This window comes from Xenopus tropicalis, chromosome 4 (assembly GCF_000004195.4).
Source record: "Xenopus tropicalis strain Nigerian chromosome 4, UCB_Xtro_10.0, whole genome shotgun sequence".
Lineage (NCBI taxonomy): Eukaryota > Metazoa > Chordata > Amphibia > Anura > Pipidae > Xenopus > Xenopus tropicalis.
In genome coordinates this window covers 103,120,544-103,138,973 of record NC_030680.2, presented here as the reverse complement: position 1 = coordinate 103,138,973, position 18,430 = coordinate 103,120,544, and the positions used below count along the sequence as shown (strand labels likewise).

At 36.3% G+C, this 18,430-nt stretch overlaps 1 protein-coding gene across 1 annotated transcript in view; it reads left to right on the top strand.

Moving 5' to 3' along the window:
• plppr5 (phospholipid phosphatase related 5) overlaps positions 1 to 9,115 on the top strand; it is a 105,361-nt gene extending 96,246 nt beyond the window's left edge. The window contains exon 6 of the mRNA XM_002933800.4: positions 8,512 to 9,115. Coding sequence (XP_002933846.2) covers positions 8,512 to 8,544 — 33 coding nt within the window. The 3' untranslated portion in view covers positions 8,545 to 9,115. The remainder of the gene's footprint in view (positions 1 to 8,511) is intronic.
• The last annotated feature ends 9,315 nt before the right edge of the window (positions 9,116 to 18,430 follow it).

Sequence of the window (18,430 nt, the reverse complement as noted above, 5' to 3'; positions counted from 1 at the left end):
TTCTGTCTCTCTCTAAATGAGATGTCATACCCAAGGCTTATAACACACTACTAATACTCCTTTGCAGTTTTTCAGTATAGGGTTCCAGATGGTTTTCCACAAATTTTTTAAAATGTATGATCGTCATGTCTTAGGGATGAGCAAATCTGTCCCGATTTGCTTCACTAAAAAATTTGCGAAACTGCTGAAAAAGCAGTCTCTTGAATCCCCAGTGAGTATAGAATATGGAGGCAATAAGAGGCAATGATCAGGTAAAGTACTATTGAATGATAAGTAAAGTAATGAAAATGAATGTTGTAGCTAGATGTAATAAAAGCTATATTTTGTTATTATACCAGATTACGTACACTTGATTCTGAATATTCCCAATTTTTCAGGTAAATATCACTTTAGATAATTAGAAAAAATTGTGCATATATATATATATATATATATGTAAAATGTTTTCCTTGTTATTTTTTCCCAAAAAAGAGAGGTGCACTCCCATAACTCAATGCCTAAACTTGTTCAGGAAAACGAAATATTAAAAAAAATAGCATTGCTCTCTGCAGATCAAAATTAAAGAATTAGTGAGAAATTGTTTGTTTTGGTCTCAAATCTGTAACCTTCCTTAGAGATAGCAAAGCAAAATGTGATTTACACAAACCCCTAAATACCCACCCCCAGTGGTAAAGTGGCAGCAGAATCTAATTTGGTAGTTCACTTAGATTGTAAGCTCTACGGGGCAGGGACCTCCTTCCTACTGTGTCTCATACCACATGGCACTTATTCCCTGTGCATTTATATATATTTATTGTATTTATTTATTATTACACTTGTCCTCCCTGTGTGTAATTTTGTATTTTGTAAGATTGTACAGCGCTGCGTACCCCTGTGGCGCTTTTTAAATAAAGTTATACATACATACATACATGGCAACATATGGAAATAGAAAAACAGCAAGTACTGTAAACCAAAGTGGATACCAGTAAAAAAAACTTTAATGAATAGTCCATTATTATAACAAAGTTACAGAAGCAATCTTTCAGACCAAATGTGTAGTAGTGATAGCACTTAATGGCAAAGTTAAATATAAAAGGAGATAATGGGATCTCTCTTCCTGCAGATGGAGACAGGCAATGTACTGTATGGGTAGGGTGCACAACTCAGCAGGGCATCCCCCACTGTCAGAGGAATGCTGTCCCTTAGGAAGTTCACAAATTTATTACCAAAATGTTGGACCACTAATATCGACCTGTACAGTGCAATGCTGCTTTTTAAATATAATTTTCTCTACAGTCACTGTTGAGAGACAATTTTTGAATTTTCAAGGCCGAAAAAAAAGCAATCACACATTAGACCTTGGCTGTTTTTTTTTTTAATTAGATTGAGTTTTCTTTCCTCAAACGCTACCTTGTTTAAGAAAAGACTCGAACTGAATAGCCACGTTTGTATTTTGTTACAAAATAAAAGTTGCACAGCAGTTAAAACCCCATTTTTCCATTTATTTTCAATAAAGCTGAAAATCTAAAATGTTTTAATAAGCTGAGAAAAAAAAGTTGCTTGGAATCTTCAGAGATAATTCCCATTGACTTTATTAAAAACTCAACAGCTTTTTGTTTACAGGTTTTTTCAGGTGACTTTTTGATTTCTTTCTTCCATTAACGTATCCTGAGGTTTGCAGTTATGTTTTTTCACTCTCCATTCATTCCTATGGGACTTTTAAAATAGTATTTATAAATGAGTAAAAGTGAAAGTTCAGCCTTTGATAAATACAGTGGAGGAAATAATTATTTGACCCCTCACTGATTTTGTAAGTTTGTCCAATGACAAAGAAATGAAAAGTCTCAGAACAGTATCATTTCAATGGTAGGTTTATTTTAACAGTGGCAGATAGCACATCAAAAGGAAAATCGAAAAAATAACTTTAAATAAAAGATAGCAACTGATTTGCATTTCATTGAGTGAAATAAGTTTTTGAACCCCTACCAACCATTAAGAGTTCTGGCTCCCACAGAGTGGTTAGACACTTCTACTCAATTAGTCAACCTCATTAAGGACACCTGTCTTAACTAGTCACCTGTATAAAAGACACCTGTCCACAGAATCAATCAATTAAGCAGACTCCAAACTCTCCAACATGGGAAAGACCAAAGAGCTGTCCAAGGATGTCAGAGACAAAATTGTAGACCTGCACAAGGCTGGAATGGGCTACAAAACCATTAGCAAGAAGCTGGGAGAGAAGGTGACAACTGTTGGTGCGATTGTTCGAAAATGGAAGGAGCACAAAATGACCATCAATCGACCTCGCTCTGGGGCTCCACGCAAGATCTCACCTCGTGGGGTGTCAATGATTCTGAGAAAGGTGAAAAAGCATCCTAGAACTACACGGGAGGAGTTAGTTAATGACCTCAAATTAGCAGGGACCACAGTCACCAAGAAAACCATTGGAAACACATTACACCGCAATGGATTAAAATCCTGCAGGGCTCGCAAGGTCCCCCTGCTCAAGAAGGCACATGTGCAGGCCCGTCTGAAGTTTGCCAATGAACACCTGAATGATTCTGTGAGTGACTGGGAGAAGGTGCTGTGGTCTGATGAGACCAAAATAGAGCTCTTTGGCATTAACTCAACTCGCTGTGTTTGGAGGAAGAAAAATGCTGCCTATGACCCCCAAAACACTGTCCCCACCGTCAAGCATGGGGGTGGAAACATTTTGCTTTGGGGGTGTTTTTCTGCTAAGGGCACAGGACAACTTATTCGCATTAACGGGAAAATGGACGGAGCCATGTATCGTGAAATCCTGAACGACAACCTCCTTCCCTCTGCCAGGAAACTGAAAATGGGTCGTGGATGGGTGTTCCAGCACGACAATGACCCAAAACATACAGCAAAGGCAACAAAGGAGTGGCTCAAGAAGAAGCACATTAAGGTCATGGAGTGGCCTAGTCAGTCTCAGGACCTTAATCCAATAGAAAACCTATGGAGGGAGCTCAAGCTCAGAGTTGCACAGAGACAGCCTCGAAACCTTAGGGATTTAGAGATGATCTGCAAAGAGGAGTGGACCAACATTCCTCCTAAAATGTGCGCAAACTTGCTCATCAATTACAAGAAACGTTTGGCCTCTGTGCTTGCAAACAAGGGTTTTTCCACTAAGTATTAAGTCTTTTTTTGTTAGAGGGTTCAAAAACTTATTTCACTCAATGAAATGCAAATCAGTTGCTATCTTTTATTTAAAGTTATTTTTTCGATTTTCCTTTTGATGTGCTATCTGCCACTGTTAAAATAAACCTACCATTGAAATGATACTGTTCTGAGACTTTTCATTTCTTTGTCATTGGACAAACTTACAAAATCAGTGAGGGGTCAAATAATTATTTCCTCCACTGTATGCCTTTAAAATGCCCATAACAATGAATAGAGAGTGGCAGAATTTCACTCGTTGACTGTAGTGAGCTCTCACTTCACTCTTTGATAAATATACCCCAAGGACTGGTATAGATAATGTTGAAAAATTATATACAGTATGTTCCCACTCAGCGACGGCTTGATGTAAGCTTACGTATAAGGATCTTTTATTAACCATTTAAATATCACCAACTGGCAATGGCAAGTTTGTTGAGACTTTAATGACTTGATGATTGGGTTTGCCCTAAAACATTTTCTGAGGTCTGAATAAACTGAATAAACTTTGCAGTGATTGCTAGTGATGAGCAAATCTGTTGATTCTACGAAAAATCCTTTTGAAAGATTCGCGAAATGGCGAAAGATTATTGAAACGTGGAAAATATTGTGCATCAAAAAAAAATTGTCACGCGGGACAATACATTTGACATGCGACAATTCTTTTGATGAGAGACAATTCTTTTTGGCGCAAGACAATTCTTTTGATAAGAGACAATTCTTTTTGACGTGAGAGACAATTCTTTTTGATACGAGAGACAATTCTTTTGAAGAGAGAAAAACAATTCTTTTTGGCGCAAGACAATAAGTTTGCTGCACGACAATTTTTTTGCCGCAAGACAATTCTTTCGACGAGGGTGGACGAGAATTTTTTCGTGAAAAAAAAACGCTAATGACAAAATGCGGAAATTCTCCACAAATCCATGTTTGCTGAATTTTTTCGCCCATCACTAGTGATTGCTTGTTGCTGAGTCATGTGACATGTGAAAAAATGGCATGTGTCATGGGGCAGAGGAAAGTTAAAGCAAGTTTGAAAACAATTACATATGATGAGGTTGAAATAAAAAAATCACTTCTTTCCAGAAAAAAAGACAAATGAGAATTGCAGCGTCACGTGATTTTTGTGAAATATTTTAGAAAAGCTTTTTGTAACTAAATAACCTCAGCATTAAAAACCCTTCTAATAAATGCTGTCAGCTTACAAATGCAATTTGATTTCAATACGTGATTGTATAGTCGGTGGCTAATGTGAAGCCATTAATTGTGATAAGAAAAGCAGTATATGAAATTCTATTAACGTTTAGGCTCTATTGTATGCTTGTCAGGCAAATAATCTTTTCATCCAAATAAATCCAATTTAAATAAATGCAATTTAGCTAAAAAAAACATAAGTTTGAAATCATCAACATTCAAGATGCGTCAACTGGCAAGAATTTTGAAATTAAGCGCACGCAGTATTCTCCAATATCATGTAATACTTGGTCTGAGGAATATTGGCTTGCAAGACAATATGATGTGATAATACTGATGTATGCAACCTAGATAATACAGGAGAACAATTAAGCAAAATGTATTTGCACCCTGGATGCACAATTGGGCACAGGGAACAAAGGAGCCATTTACTTAAAACCTGCCCTGTGGAAGGCAGTAACAACAGGGCTACCTTGTGCCAGCAAGCAATGTGCTATGCACCTCGCAGCAAGTTCTTTATTGAACGAGCACTAATTAGTGCAATATTTCACCCCTTAGTGCTCTAGCACTTTTGTTCATGGTGTTTGTAAATAACCCCTATTGTTATTTTGCCTTAGAGGTGAAGGGGTGCTTTGATGTTATTTGGGGACATGGCCAAAAAAGGACAAGAAGGGACACTGCTTCTTATAGACATATCTACAATGTTTTGTGGATATATTTCTAATAATAACAAAACTCTTAGAAGCATATTTATCAAATGGTAAACTCTAACTTTCACCAATTGATAAATAAGATTCTAAAAACCCCATAAATAGAAAGTGGGTGAATTTTTCTGTAGTGAGCTCTAATCTCACATTTGGATAAATCTGTCCGGTAGTGCGTTGGTAACTGTGTTATACCCAAAGTAATTGATTGATAGATTTCTAAAGTGTGGATTTGTTTAATAATCCAAAAGAATTCAGTTTTTGCATATGCATGTGTGTGTAACAGAGTGTGCATGCCGAAAACTGTATGAACAATTGCAAAAAAATATGTAAGTACAGTGACTACTGAAACTGCGTAGCCAGTTGTATGCTTTTCCTCTGATTTTATTACTACTTCTTTGGCTAGTTTAAAGTCTCTGTTTTCCAGCATGTGTTTATCAGGGTATGTAATTTTCATTAAAGGAATACTGTCATGGGAAAACATGTTTTTTTCAAAACCCATCAGTTAATAGAGCTTCTCCAGCAGATTCCTGCATTGAAATCTGTTTTTCAAAAACACAAACCGATTTAGGGTTTCATTTTGGAATTTAACATGGGGCTAGCCATATTCCTCATTTCCCAGGGTGCCACAGCCATGTGACCTGTGCTCTGATAAACTTCAGTCACACTTTACTGCTGAGCTGCAAGTTGGAGTAATATCAGCCCCCTCAGCAGCCGATCAGCAGAACAATGGGAAGGTAGCAAGATAGCAGCTTCCAGTAGATATCAGAACAGCAGTCAATAGTAAGAAATCCAAGTCTGGCTTGGGACTCCTCCAATTACATGGGAGTAAGAGAAACAATAGGTTACCTGAAAGCAGTAGTGCTGGCTCCTTCTGAAAGCTCAGACTCAGGCACAATGCACTGAGATGGCTGCCTACACACCGATATTACAACTAAAAAAAATACATTTGTTGGTTTATGAACAAAATGTTATATAGTAGAGTGAAACATTTGTTATGAAAACAGTGTCATTTAGAAATAAAAAGTACACCATAAAAATCATGACAGAATCCCTTTAATATGGTTGTTGAGGGTGGGAAAAAATTTTCATCAGTACAACTCTCTTCATATATATTTCCTGTGTTGCCCAGTGGCCCAGTATCAACTTCTTTGGTATAACTAAATCCAGTAAACCAGTGTATCCTTGTAAATTATTATAACCACCTGAAAGATATTCACCCTATAAAAAAGGTGTTACCTTATGTTTTCTGAAAAGATTATGAAGCCAATATGCAGTGGTCTGTAGAAACTGGCATTGATGTTAAATATTTCACACATTTCCCCATGAAAGATACCAATAGAATGGTCCCATTAAAGGAACAGTAACTGAAATTGTAATTGTAAAAGTAATTGAAATATAACATACTGTGGCCCTGCACTGGTGAAACTGGGGTGTTTGCTTCAGGAACACTACTATAGTTTATATAAATAAGCTGCTGTGTAGCCATGGGGGCAGCCATTCAAGCTGGAAAAAAAGGAGAAAGGCACAGGTTACATAGCAGATAACAGATAAGACACCATTGTATTCTACAGGGTTTATCTGTTAGCTGCTATATAACCTGTGCCTTTTCTTCTTTTGAATGGCTGCCCCCATGGCTACACAGCAGGGTTTATATAAACTCTAGTAGTGTTTCTGAAGCAAACACAAAACTTTTACCAGTGCAGGGCAGCAGTACATTATAGTTTAATTTCTTTGAAATATATACATTTTTTGGTGTTACTGTTCCTTTAAGGAATAAATAGTATGTCATTTTTATATCCACAATAGTTATTTTGGTACTTATAAATTCTGGAACTCATCATCCACCTAACCAGCTCTTAGATTCCCAAATAAACAGGACAAATCTTGCATGAATTCCATAGCTCTGTGTATTTTCATCCACAAACACACCGCCGTCACATTTAGTGCCTGTTTGTTAGCTTTTATTAAACTACATAACAGTGGCCCCAATACTGAAACCTCTGGTATAACTATTACATTTATCTTCTAGTTAGAGCCTGAACTGTAAAGAAACATCTACTTCATCTAATTCCGGATATATAAACCTAACTATTTTGCAAATGATAGAACTGTACAAAACCTAAAATTCTACCGGAAATGCAATAGAATCCTTTAAAGAGCTTTTAAAAATGTGTGCATATAAACTGGTGAAAAATTCTGTACAGTTTATGAAAAAATAAAAAAAAAACACAAGGTATCTGTGAAGTAATCTCAAAGAGCTCCAAAAATCAAGTTATTCTTCATTACTCTTGTCTTCCTGATGTTAGCTCTAATACAGTATATTATCTCAGAAAAGGAAGCACAGACCAAAGATGTATTAGAGTTAATTGTCCAATACCCAAATCTGACACAAAGCTGCGTGAGAGAGAAACATTTCTGAGAGTAACATATTTGTTTCTTCAATTATATTTTAAAAAAGTTACTTATTTCCATGTGATGATGCTTATTTTAAATGTTTCTGTTTTCACGATAGTTACCCTAAAAGGGAATCTAAATGAAAAAAAAATAAATTCATATAAACTCATTCAAAGTGATCCGCTGAGCATTTTCTATTTTAGGTGGTTTATGAGATATTAGCACTATTAGGCTCTTTTTGATGGCCCAGAGTGTCATATATTTCAGGTTTTTCTCTATTGCACCTGAGTAACCCAGTAGCTCTAAAATATTTAGTGATAATTTTTATTTTAAAAACAAATATAAAAAAAACCACATACAAAATAAAGCAGTAGGGTCAGGGTTGGACTGGGCCTATGGGGCATCTGGAAAAAACCCACTTCCTCTGCTGAGAACTCTCGGTGCATCACCCCCCCCCCCTTGCAGCCACAAGTAGGAGGTGTTGAACACATAGGGGGAGGGGGGTCTGACATTGTGTAGAAGCTCGAGACTGGGGCAGGGGGGGCCTCAAGGCAGCATCCCTGGTGGGCCCCACACCCCAGAGTAGGGGTTCTGTTTCACACACCCTTTCTACCTTAATATCTCACCCCAGTTGGAAACATGGAGGCATAAGGGCTTATTCCGTAAAGAAGTGCAAAATAAACCTGTGCAATTCATTATGCCAACAGAATGCCAGTACTTACAAACCACTACATAAAGGCAGACATGGCACATTGCTTGTAGGAGTAGGTGTTGCAAATACTTTATCTACTCTAACACGTCAGCCTGTAACTAAAATTGAAAACGTGAGGGCTTATTTAGAGAATGGCTGCTTTAAGGACCAATAAAAAATTATACTGCACTTTTACAGACATTGCGATCTGTTCAGGTGAAATGAGCAGTCTCTGCTTAATCAATTAAAAATGAAACAGGAAATATATAAGGGGATGGTTGAAGTTGATGGGGCTGCAGTTTTTTAAACATACTATTTTATATTCACGAGCCGCCTATTAATTACAGTTTGTTTTTTTTGTAATAGAACCACCTCACTGCATTTGCAGAAGTCACATGATGCTGAATCGGACGCCTACTCTCTGCACTGGACCTCCACCCTCTTCACAGTCCACTCATCTCAAAGGAGACCTATTTGAAAAGAGCAGGAAGTACAAGCTACTGTTCCTGGTCTATTTAATAATTTTTACAGTATGAAAATATTGTTCACATCTGAAGGTTGTTTTGTAATTATACCTTGTTTTCCTTACTTTTTCAGAGAACCATTGAAGATGTGTAAGAAAATGTGCACTAGTCAGTATTTACAATGCCCCACAATTCTTGGCTCTAACAGCTTTTTTCAATATCCCATGTACAGTACCCTAGAGTAGACCACCTATTTTAGCTGAGGTTTATTCAAGCTAATTTAGCATGACATGATTCCCATAAGAAAAATCCAATATGTACAATAAAAAAGAAATGTATTTATGTTCTGTGCTTAATACAGTTTGCACATGGTATTTTGCTAAATATTTCAATATATGATTTATACTTTATGTTATATCAAGACTGGTGCTTATGTTTTGAAGGGAAAATGCAAATTTTTACTCTACAAATTAATGTATCACAATTAAAAATTTATTTATTTGGAATGTTGTCTTGTACAGCAGAGTGTTTTCTTTCTATTTCATCTGTATACCATTCTAAAGAATGCCTATTCATCTCTTCAACGGATGTGAATTCTAAATTTCAATATAGATTCATTAGATAATTCCAGTGGTTTTAAAGTTACTGTATGTGTAAATGTAATTGCAGTTGAAAGCAATGTTTATTTATTACTTTCTGTTCTTTGGATCTGACAACATATTAGGGTCTCCTCAAGGTCCCATAATCAACTTTAATCACCATAATAAATGTTCTTGATTTTTCTGACTTGACCTTAGAAGGTGAGAAATAAAGGTAAGTGGCCAAAAAACCAACTACTGCATATGAGAAATTTTAAGTACTACTGGTCATGTATTGTTGGCATTTTTTTGGCAGGAAAAGGCACAAGTTGCACAAGGATTATACTATATAGATTGAGTGATATTTTCATAACATAAATACTCATTGGTTTGAATTAATTTTGTCACCTCTTAGCTCCCAAGATGTTAGGTAAAAATAAAAAACAGCGAGAAAATAACTAAGAAAATTTGAGATCCCTCAAGCTGAGGGAGCTGTATTAACTTTTCAGAAATGTGCCCCATACGGACTGATTTCATATTAATTGATGCTGGGATTGGCTAAAATAACATGTAAAAAGTGGGTTAATTATTTCACTTGGATTTATTTTGTTTTGTGTGTTTTTTGCCACGTTTTACGATTGCAAAAAAAGCAAAGGCAGTAAGGAAAAGCAAATCAATCATTGTCATCTCTACTATGTTTAGCTGCTTGCAGGGTCAGACTGGGGGGTGCAGGGCCCACCGGGGCTCCCGCCCCAGGGGCCCTGCAGGTGCCCCAGCTGCATCCCCTAACCCCCCCCCAGGGGCCCTCCTAACCCCCCCCCGCAGGGTCCCCGTCTGACGTCCTCCCCGAGCGCGTATAAATTGAACGCGTCAGGGGAGGAACAGTGTAGCCTTACAGCAGGGGTCCCCAACCTTTCTTACTCGTGAGCCACATTCAAATGGAAAAAGACTTGCTTTTTTGACCTCAGTGTAATCACTTTGCATGGGTTCCATGACTTTATTTGGCTGTATAACCCTTGGCTTTTAATAAGCTAAAAAATAGGGACTACCTGTACCATGCTATAATTGCGGTCAGATTGTCTGCACCCAAGTAATGATAAAACACCTACTTATTATTTATAAGAAAATAATTATTACACATGTGAAAAAATTTTATATATATGTATAAAATGTTATATATACATACACTTGCTTTCCAGCCTAGTATAAATAATAAAATAAGCAATAACTTTTACATACAAATAACCTAATATCTGAAACACAATTTATTTTGACTTATAAGTCATCTTGTTCAGTGGATATCATACATTAAGATTTCATGGGATAAATATTTAATGAGTTGCATTTCAGGGAAGGTGATTGCTTAGATGTTATACTTATTTTTCCTATTTTAAAATAAGAAGCTGTAAAATGCAGAATTATTATATTTCTAAATACAGGTATGGGATCCCTTATCCAGAAACCCGTTATCCAGAAAGCTCCAAATTACGGAAAGCCTGTCTCCCATAGACTCCATTTTAATCAAATAATTAAGAATTTTAAAACTGATTTCCTTTTTCTCTGTAGAAATAAAACAGTACATTGTAATTGATCCCAACTAAGATTTAAATAATCCTTATTGGATGCAAAATAATCCTATTGGGTTTAATTAATGTTTTATTGATTTTTTAGTAGACTTAAGGTATGGAGATCCAAATTACGGAGAGACCCCTTGGTCCCGAGCATTCTGGATAATGGGTCCTATACCTGTATTATCTAAATGTTATATTCCCCCTTTTGTAACAATAAATTTATTTTCAATAGTTTTTTATTAGAGTTTTTTCATTTTTTTAACCATATACAGAAAAAAAGGAAAGACAATGTAAATCTTATTTAACATCTCACTTACATGGCATTATTAACAGTGTAGTACAAATTCACATTTACCATATGTTGTTATTTCACTTGTTTCGTATTTTCCTTTGTGGTCCTTTCAACTATCCATTGATATATATAATCTAAGTGAGTGTAATTATAGAGAACAAAAGGAAGGAAGGGTAGAGGGCAGGAAAGGACAGGGATAGGTGGCAGGGAATTTTAACTGGGAAAGAAAAGGGGAGGGAGGAGAAGAGGAAAGAAAGAAAAACTGATTTAAGTTTGTTGCCTTGCCGTTGCTTTGCTTATGTCCTATACACTTTGTTCATCTAATATATTCAACATTACTCATTTTGTTAGATATGTTTTAATAGGTTAACGCAGAGTTACCAAACCCATTTGGGTATCTATATTTAATCCATGGGTCCCATACCTTTATAAATTGTTTCTGTCTGTCTAATAATATGCTGGTTAGTTTTTCCATAGTTAGAACTATATCTATTCTTGCTTTTACTTCTGGGAAGGATAAATGGGGGGATAACCAAGCTTTTGCTATAATGGATTGCTTCTAAAATAACCTGAAAATGCCAAAGCAGCTATTCAGAATAATGCCTTGGATTTAAGTTGAATAAGTGATATAACCCAGAGAACAGGACAGTGAGAATATGTGAAGTCTCCAGTGTTTATGGTTTTCATAAAAGCAAGTACTTGGTACAAATACTTTGTTGAACTAAATGTTCTATTCAAATTTTAAAATAGTAAGAGACACATCATTATTTATATTTACAAAGAAGCATACACTATTTTCCCATTAAGTTTACTATTTTAGATTGTTAGCAAATGTTACTTATGCTCCCCCCTTATCCCAGCATATTAGCCCAGTTATTAATAAAAAAAGATTATACAATCTACCCCTAAACACTTAGGGGCAGGTTTACTAAAATTCTAACATTTCTTTTTTTTTTATTTTAAAATTTGAATAAACTCGTTTATTTGACATGAATGTCTTGCATTTACTAAAAAATCTGAAATGAAAAAGCACGTGCAGGAAAAGTTCCAGTAAAGTTGTGAAAATTCCATTTTGAAGCACGAGGAGGATCCTCCAGGGAAGGAAAGGGACCTCTGCCATTGACTTCTACGTGCTCTCAGCAAGTATTAGCTGGCTAATTATCAGATTGCTTTTTTTTGGTGACTTTAAGCACTAAAAAATTTGAATTGGGAAAAAAAAATCCAATGGTTAGTAAACTGCCCGCTAAGGGGAAGATTTATCAACATTCAAATTTTTTTCATAATTCAAGTTTTCTTGCCCTAAAAATACTTAAATGTGAATTATGGTTCATAAACTTGATTGTCTTATATTTATTAAGTGCAAAAAACTTGAAAACCTGAATATAAACTTCTGAAAGCTTCTGCCATCTGAAAGCTGAGTTTCTATAGAAGTCAAATAAAGTTATGACCAAAGAATATTGGTTTTTTTTTTGTTTTCTGAACCTTAATAAATAATACAAACTTGTCAAGGATGATGTTTCGATACAATAAAGGTACAGATTAAAATGCACTTGAATCCTACGCACAGTGGAGATAGGAATTTCTATGTAAAGCACAAGTATTAATAATAAACAAGCGTCTCTCCAATACTGATAACCTTACTCAGCTTTGATTTCATTCCCCAATCACTACCTGTACTATATTACTTTTCTTGTTTCATTCATTTAAGGATATTTTCAGTAAAGGTTCCCAACTTTGGGAAAGGTAACTCAGCAGAACTTATCAGCTAAAGGAAAACACCGCCATGCTTGAATATCTCTTATATTTCTCTAGTGAATTCCATGGGTGCAGTAACATCATAGAGTTTTATAGATAGACCGTAGGTGCACTTTCAAGCATGTCTTGAGTTTTGCAGGGTCCTTCTTGTTTTTCAAAAGAGAAAAAAAATCGGTATTACCTAACTCTGGTTATTCAGCCACTGGAGAACTCAAACATACTCAGTAAACTCACATATCAACCAGAAGTAATTATTACAGTCTGCACAGGATTTTTATGGATACACTACCCCTGGGGACCTCAAGGTTTATATCATAAAACCTTCATTGCAGTCTAAGTACTGTATATTGCCAGTGACTCAGATATGTGTGTATATATATACAGTATATATATATCAGTCCTAATGGTGTCTGCACTCCAAGGCTTTAGTATTCTATGGGGTGCACAGCCAAAATTCGAGTATTTAACATGAAATAATCTGTGGCCGGCACACCCGTAAAATTCAAAAAAATCTTTTTATTGAAGACTCATTGTTCAGAACCAACGTTTCGGTCCTCATTAGGACCTTTATCAAGGATAAAACATTGATACACCATTGTTTTATCCTTGATAAAGGTCCTAATGAGGACCGAAACGTTGGTTCTGAACAATGAGTCTTCAATAAAAAGATTTTTTTGAATTTTACGGGTGTGCCAGCCACAGATTATTTCATGTTATTTATATATATATATATATATATATATATATATATATATACACCGTATATACTCGAGTATAAGCCAATCCGAATATAAGCCGAGGTACCTAGTTTTACCCAAGAAAACTGGAAAAAATTATTAACTCGAGTATAAGCCTAGGGTGGAAAATGCAGCAGCTACTGCTAAGTTTCAATAATCAAAATATATATTTAAAAACTTATACCCCACTGATGCCTCAATTAAATTAAACTAGCTCTGTAAGTGGAGAAGAGGGTCAACAAAAACAATATGAGTACTACCCCATGCTCATTGTGCATTGGCAAACTGGCAGCAGACCCAGTTCTGGAGGACACGTAAGGGGAAATAAGTATGGGAGCGGGCCAGGGCACTGGAGGTCTGGTTGCGGGTGGCCTAATTTGCACACAAAGGACAAAGGATGCTAGCCTGGAGGGACCCATGGCACCCGACTCGAGTATAAGCCGAGGGTGACTTTTTCAGCACATTTTGGGTGCTGAAAAACTAGGCTTATACTCGAGTATATACAGTATATATATACACACACACACACACACACATATATATATATGCTTAGGATAGTGGGAATAGTTAATAAAGCATGTGGGGAAAAGGGCCATAGATATTTCTAAGCCTATAAACAAATCCAGCATTAGACAATTAGATGTTTTTTTCACTAACCTATATTCTTGCTTCATTGTGAAATTATTCCTACACTTCAAATGTATAAGAAATATTGTGAATTTAAATATAATACCATCCAGAATAGGCACATTTCAGTATTACCAATATAAAGAGCCAATGTTACCAGGTTACAGGCATAAAGTGACAGTTTTAAGGGTCAACAGTGACACCAACAAAATTAAAGTGTTTGCTTTAGAAAGACTACTATACAGTACTTTAAATAAATAAGCTGCTGTGTAGCTATAGGGTCAGCAATTCAAGCTGAAATAGGAGAAAAGGTACAGGCTACATGGCAGATAAGCTCTGTACAATACAATGGTGGTCCACAGAGCTTTTTGTTACATGCTGTTAAACCTGTACCATTTAGCCCTATTTATACTTGAATGGCTTACCATGTTTGTAATATTTACCTTCCTCCAATTTCTTTAAATACATAATAGATGCACTGTAAATGTTCTTTTTAACCTGGATGCTTTGCTTCAATATAGTCCTTTATTTTCACTTCCAAAAGCAAACCAAACAATCTTACATAAAACAAATGCATTTGGCAGTTTCTCATTGTCTCTCATTGCCATTCTGCCTCTAAACTTAGTGAAAAATATGGGAGCAGCTAGATCATTGTACATGTGTTTGAAAGCTAAAATGTATTTATCTTAGTTAATTGTGCCATGTGCTACATTAAAGAGACCCAGCAGTATTCTCGTTCTTTTGGTTAAGCGTGAGAAGGCAGCTGTGATATTGATTATGCAAGAGAATGATAACTGCATGAGATAAGTTGTTGATCTAAGAATAAAGACTTTGGATGCTGGCTATTTGCATTTTATATCTTAGCAGCTGAAGCCTCCTTGTAAGTTTGTTTCCTTTGGTATCCAGCTTTGGCAAGGAGATTTAAACATTAATAGCCAATTATATATATTTAAGTTAATGGTAAATTGGGTTATTGTAGGACCATAAGATACACCAAACTTTACCCAGTATGAGACTTTCTCTCTCAGGAGCCGTCATGTATATTGGAGGCCAAGGCGTTGTGCAACTGTAACTAACAAAAGGATGGGCACCAGAGGTTCTTGAACTTAAAGGAAAACTAGAATCTAACTAACTAAGTAGGGTAGAAATGTTGTGCATTATGTTTTGGGCTCATGTACCAGCCCAAGGTGACTGCAGCCCTTTAACAGGGAAGATCTGTGCCCCCAGTAGCTCCCCATCTTCTTTTCTGCCGATTCCCTGCACATGCTCTACGCTGCTGTCAGTTACTGAGCTTAGGGACCGACTCACAATATACTGTATATATAGAATATAAATGTCAGTATATATATAGTATAAACAGTATAAGACTGATTAGTAATTAATACTGATAATAACTACTGTATATAGCAGCTCTAAAACCCAGTGCAATTAGCATAACAACTTAATCATTAGCCCTGTAGCACAGGCCAGCAGTATTTTCTGCTTGATAATTTGTGATTAGTGATGAGCGAATCTGTAACGTTTTGCTTCGCCAAAAAATTTGCGAATCTTGCAAAAGATTCGCGAATCGGCGAAAAATTCGCAAAACGGTGAAAATGTTGCGCATCAAAAAAAATTCTCGCCCACGACTATTCTTTTGTCGCCCGCGGCTATTATTTTGTCGCCTGCAGCAATTCTTTAGTCGCCTGCAGCTATTGTTTTGTCTCCCGCAACAATTTTTTCATCCATTTCGCGAAACAATCTGCCAATGGTGAAACGCGGAAATTCGCCGCGAATCCATGCCTGGCGAAACATTTCGCCCATCACTATTTGTGATGACCCCTAAGCTTAGCTTCCCAATAGCTGCTCAGAGCTCACTGAATGTGGCACTTTCTAAGATGGGGAGCTCCTGTAACAAGCTGAAGGTCTGGATCATGGCTGCTACAGAGATTATTAAAATTTTATGCTGGTGAAGTATGTTCAATGTATAAAATATGGCATTTTTAGCCATATTCATTTTTAGGCTTTAGTTCTCCTTTAAACAGGAACTTATTTTTTGAATTCACATAGGAGCATTAACAGATAACAGTGCAGATCCATTGGATATCACAGTTGAGGCTTATACTCACAGTACTTGGTCACATTGACTATCCCTGCAGTGCATTTATGGGTTACTCCCAGCTTTCAGGTTATGCTTCTCCCCAGTGGAACCCATGCAATTCACTATTTAGCCCCGAATCTGTACACTGGGAACCCTACTTCTGGGCAACATACACCTGGCATAATAATCCCTCTAGGATCCTTGTTGGAGCAAAGGCTGCTCTTATATCTAACCCTATATATCTGTTACACCCAATGAGACCTATAACAGAACTTATAATATTTACAAGTGGTATATAGTTCTAAGCATTTCAAGTAGAGAATAGCTTATCCATAGTAAATGGATGGTCCAGGTGCTCATGCCCCAGACCCTCAGCATAGGGGAGCCATATAGGAATTGATTCTTTTGAAGTAGGCAGGTAAAGATCCAGTAAAATGCACCCTGAACATGTGGCTGCTAAGCCTTTTATATTATAACACTGCCTCCCTGTGGCCAAACTGGAGAACTGCAAGGATCATATTAGGACCCAGGAAAGGGAATTACTTCCCATCATTATTGAGGACACGTTATAGGTGTCTAAATAACTAATTCTATATATATACTTAAGTAATACTGCAGCATTTTCATTACATAGAGAAAGTTTCACAAATTCAATATCTCTGAGCAATTTAAAGTCTGTAATTGATAAAAAGATTCAAAGTAAAACAGATGGTTGGTTGACAATTTTATAATTGCCTGCAGTTTTCACATGAGCACAGATTATAAATATCAGAAGAGGAAAGCAAGTATTAAGACCTTTCTTTATGTTACAGTTGTAAACATTAAAAACAAGACAGTTTCAATTCAGTTTTAATTAAATCACCTTTTCAGGGTTTTTTTTTCCTCAGATTCCTGAAGATATACAGTTTTTGTTGTTTTAAGGAGTAAAATAGCCAGTCACTATTTTTCCCCCGATTGTATGTTTGCAATTACGGAGAGAGGGAAAACAGTTTTTCAATCAATGTTTTTGAGCCCAATGTTGGTCAAGAACATTTTATGAGTATTGATTTAATTTAAAAATAAGATCAAATAGCTAAGGAACAAAAAACGAATTTTTAATCCCTGTTTATTCTGCCATGCCTTCAGAAGATGAAGTTTTCCCATCCCAGCCTACTCTGTACCTGATTGGTCCATTTCACTGTCTGTAAACACAACTATACTTTGATTGGAGAAGCTGCAAGCAGACAAATCCAATCAGAGTGCGGCTAATCTATATAGCATGCAGTTTGAAGGCAGGACCCTAGCTTTCCACTGCTGATTAATGTACCAGCTGTCAGCAAAGGAGCCAGTTGGAGTTGGGGGAATGAAAATGCCCATGTAACACTGGTAAGAACATGTAGAACACATTTTTAGAACTTGTAGTGAACTCACAACAATTTACATTGCCAGACTTATACTATACACAGATCCAATTAAAAATATTTCATTAACAGCAAGGCACACCTTCTAAATATTTTGCAAAAGTTGCCATTTAATGGGCATCCTTGGATGACTAAGTGATCTGTCTTGTGTTATACCTGAAGCCAAAGCAGATATCCATCCAACAGGGCAGGTTTGTGGGCATGCTACAGAAACCCTTAGTTAGCTAGTTATTAACCCACCCTCCTTATTACTATTATTACTGGCTCTGGTGCATGAAGCATCATTAAAAATAAGCCCCAATAACTTTTCCAAGTGTCTTTTCAACTACAAGTTTAGGCTAATTGTTATATTATACTTGCCATGTTAGCATCAAATGTATGCTATACTATACAGAACTATAACTCTACTCTAACTCTATGAAAACATAAGACTACTAAAATAACAGGTGTGGCCAACAGATGGTACAGAGCAAAAAAAACTATGCACATGTACTGATTTTTAAGGCTCCAGGCTCAGCAAAACCATATCAAAACTTAATTATAGTTTCCTCGAATATCAAAACCTCAGTTGTAGCCAAGTTCAATTCCTTATTCTGTATCTAGCTTTGCTGGTTCATTCATTTTTTAAAGACAACATTTTCTTGCACAAAAGGAATGCTGTATATAGTACATAGCATCTCTGCAGACTTGATGCTGAGCCTGCAAGAATGGTAAGTAATAAAACAGAATGTAGCCTGTAACCTTGTTTCTATTATTATTACACTTATTTATAAAGCACCAC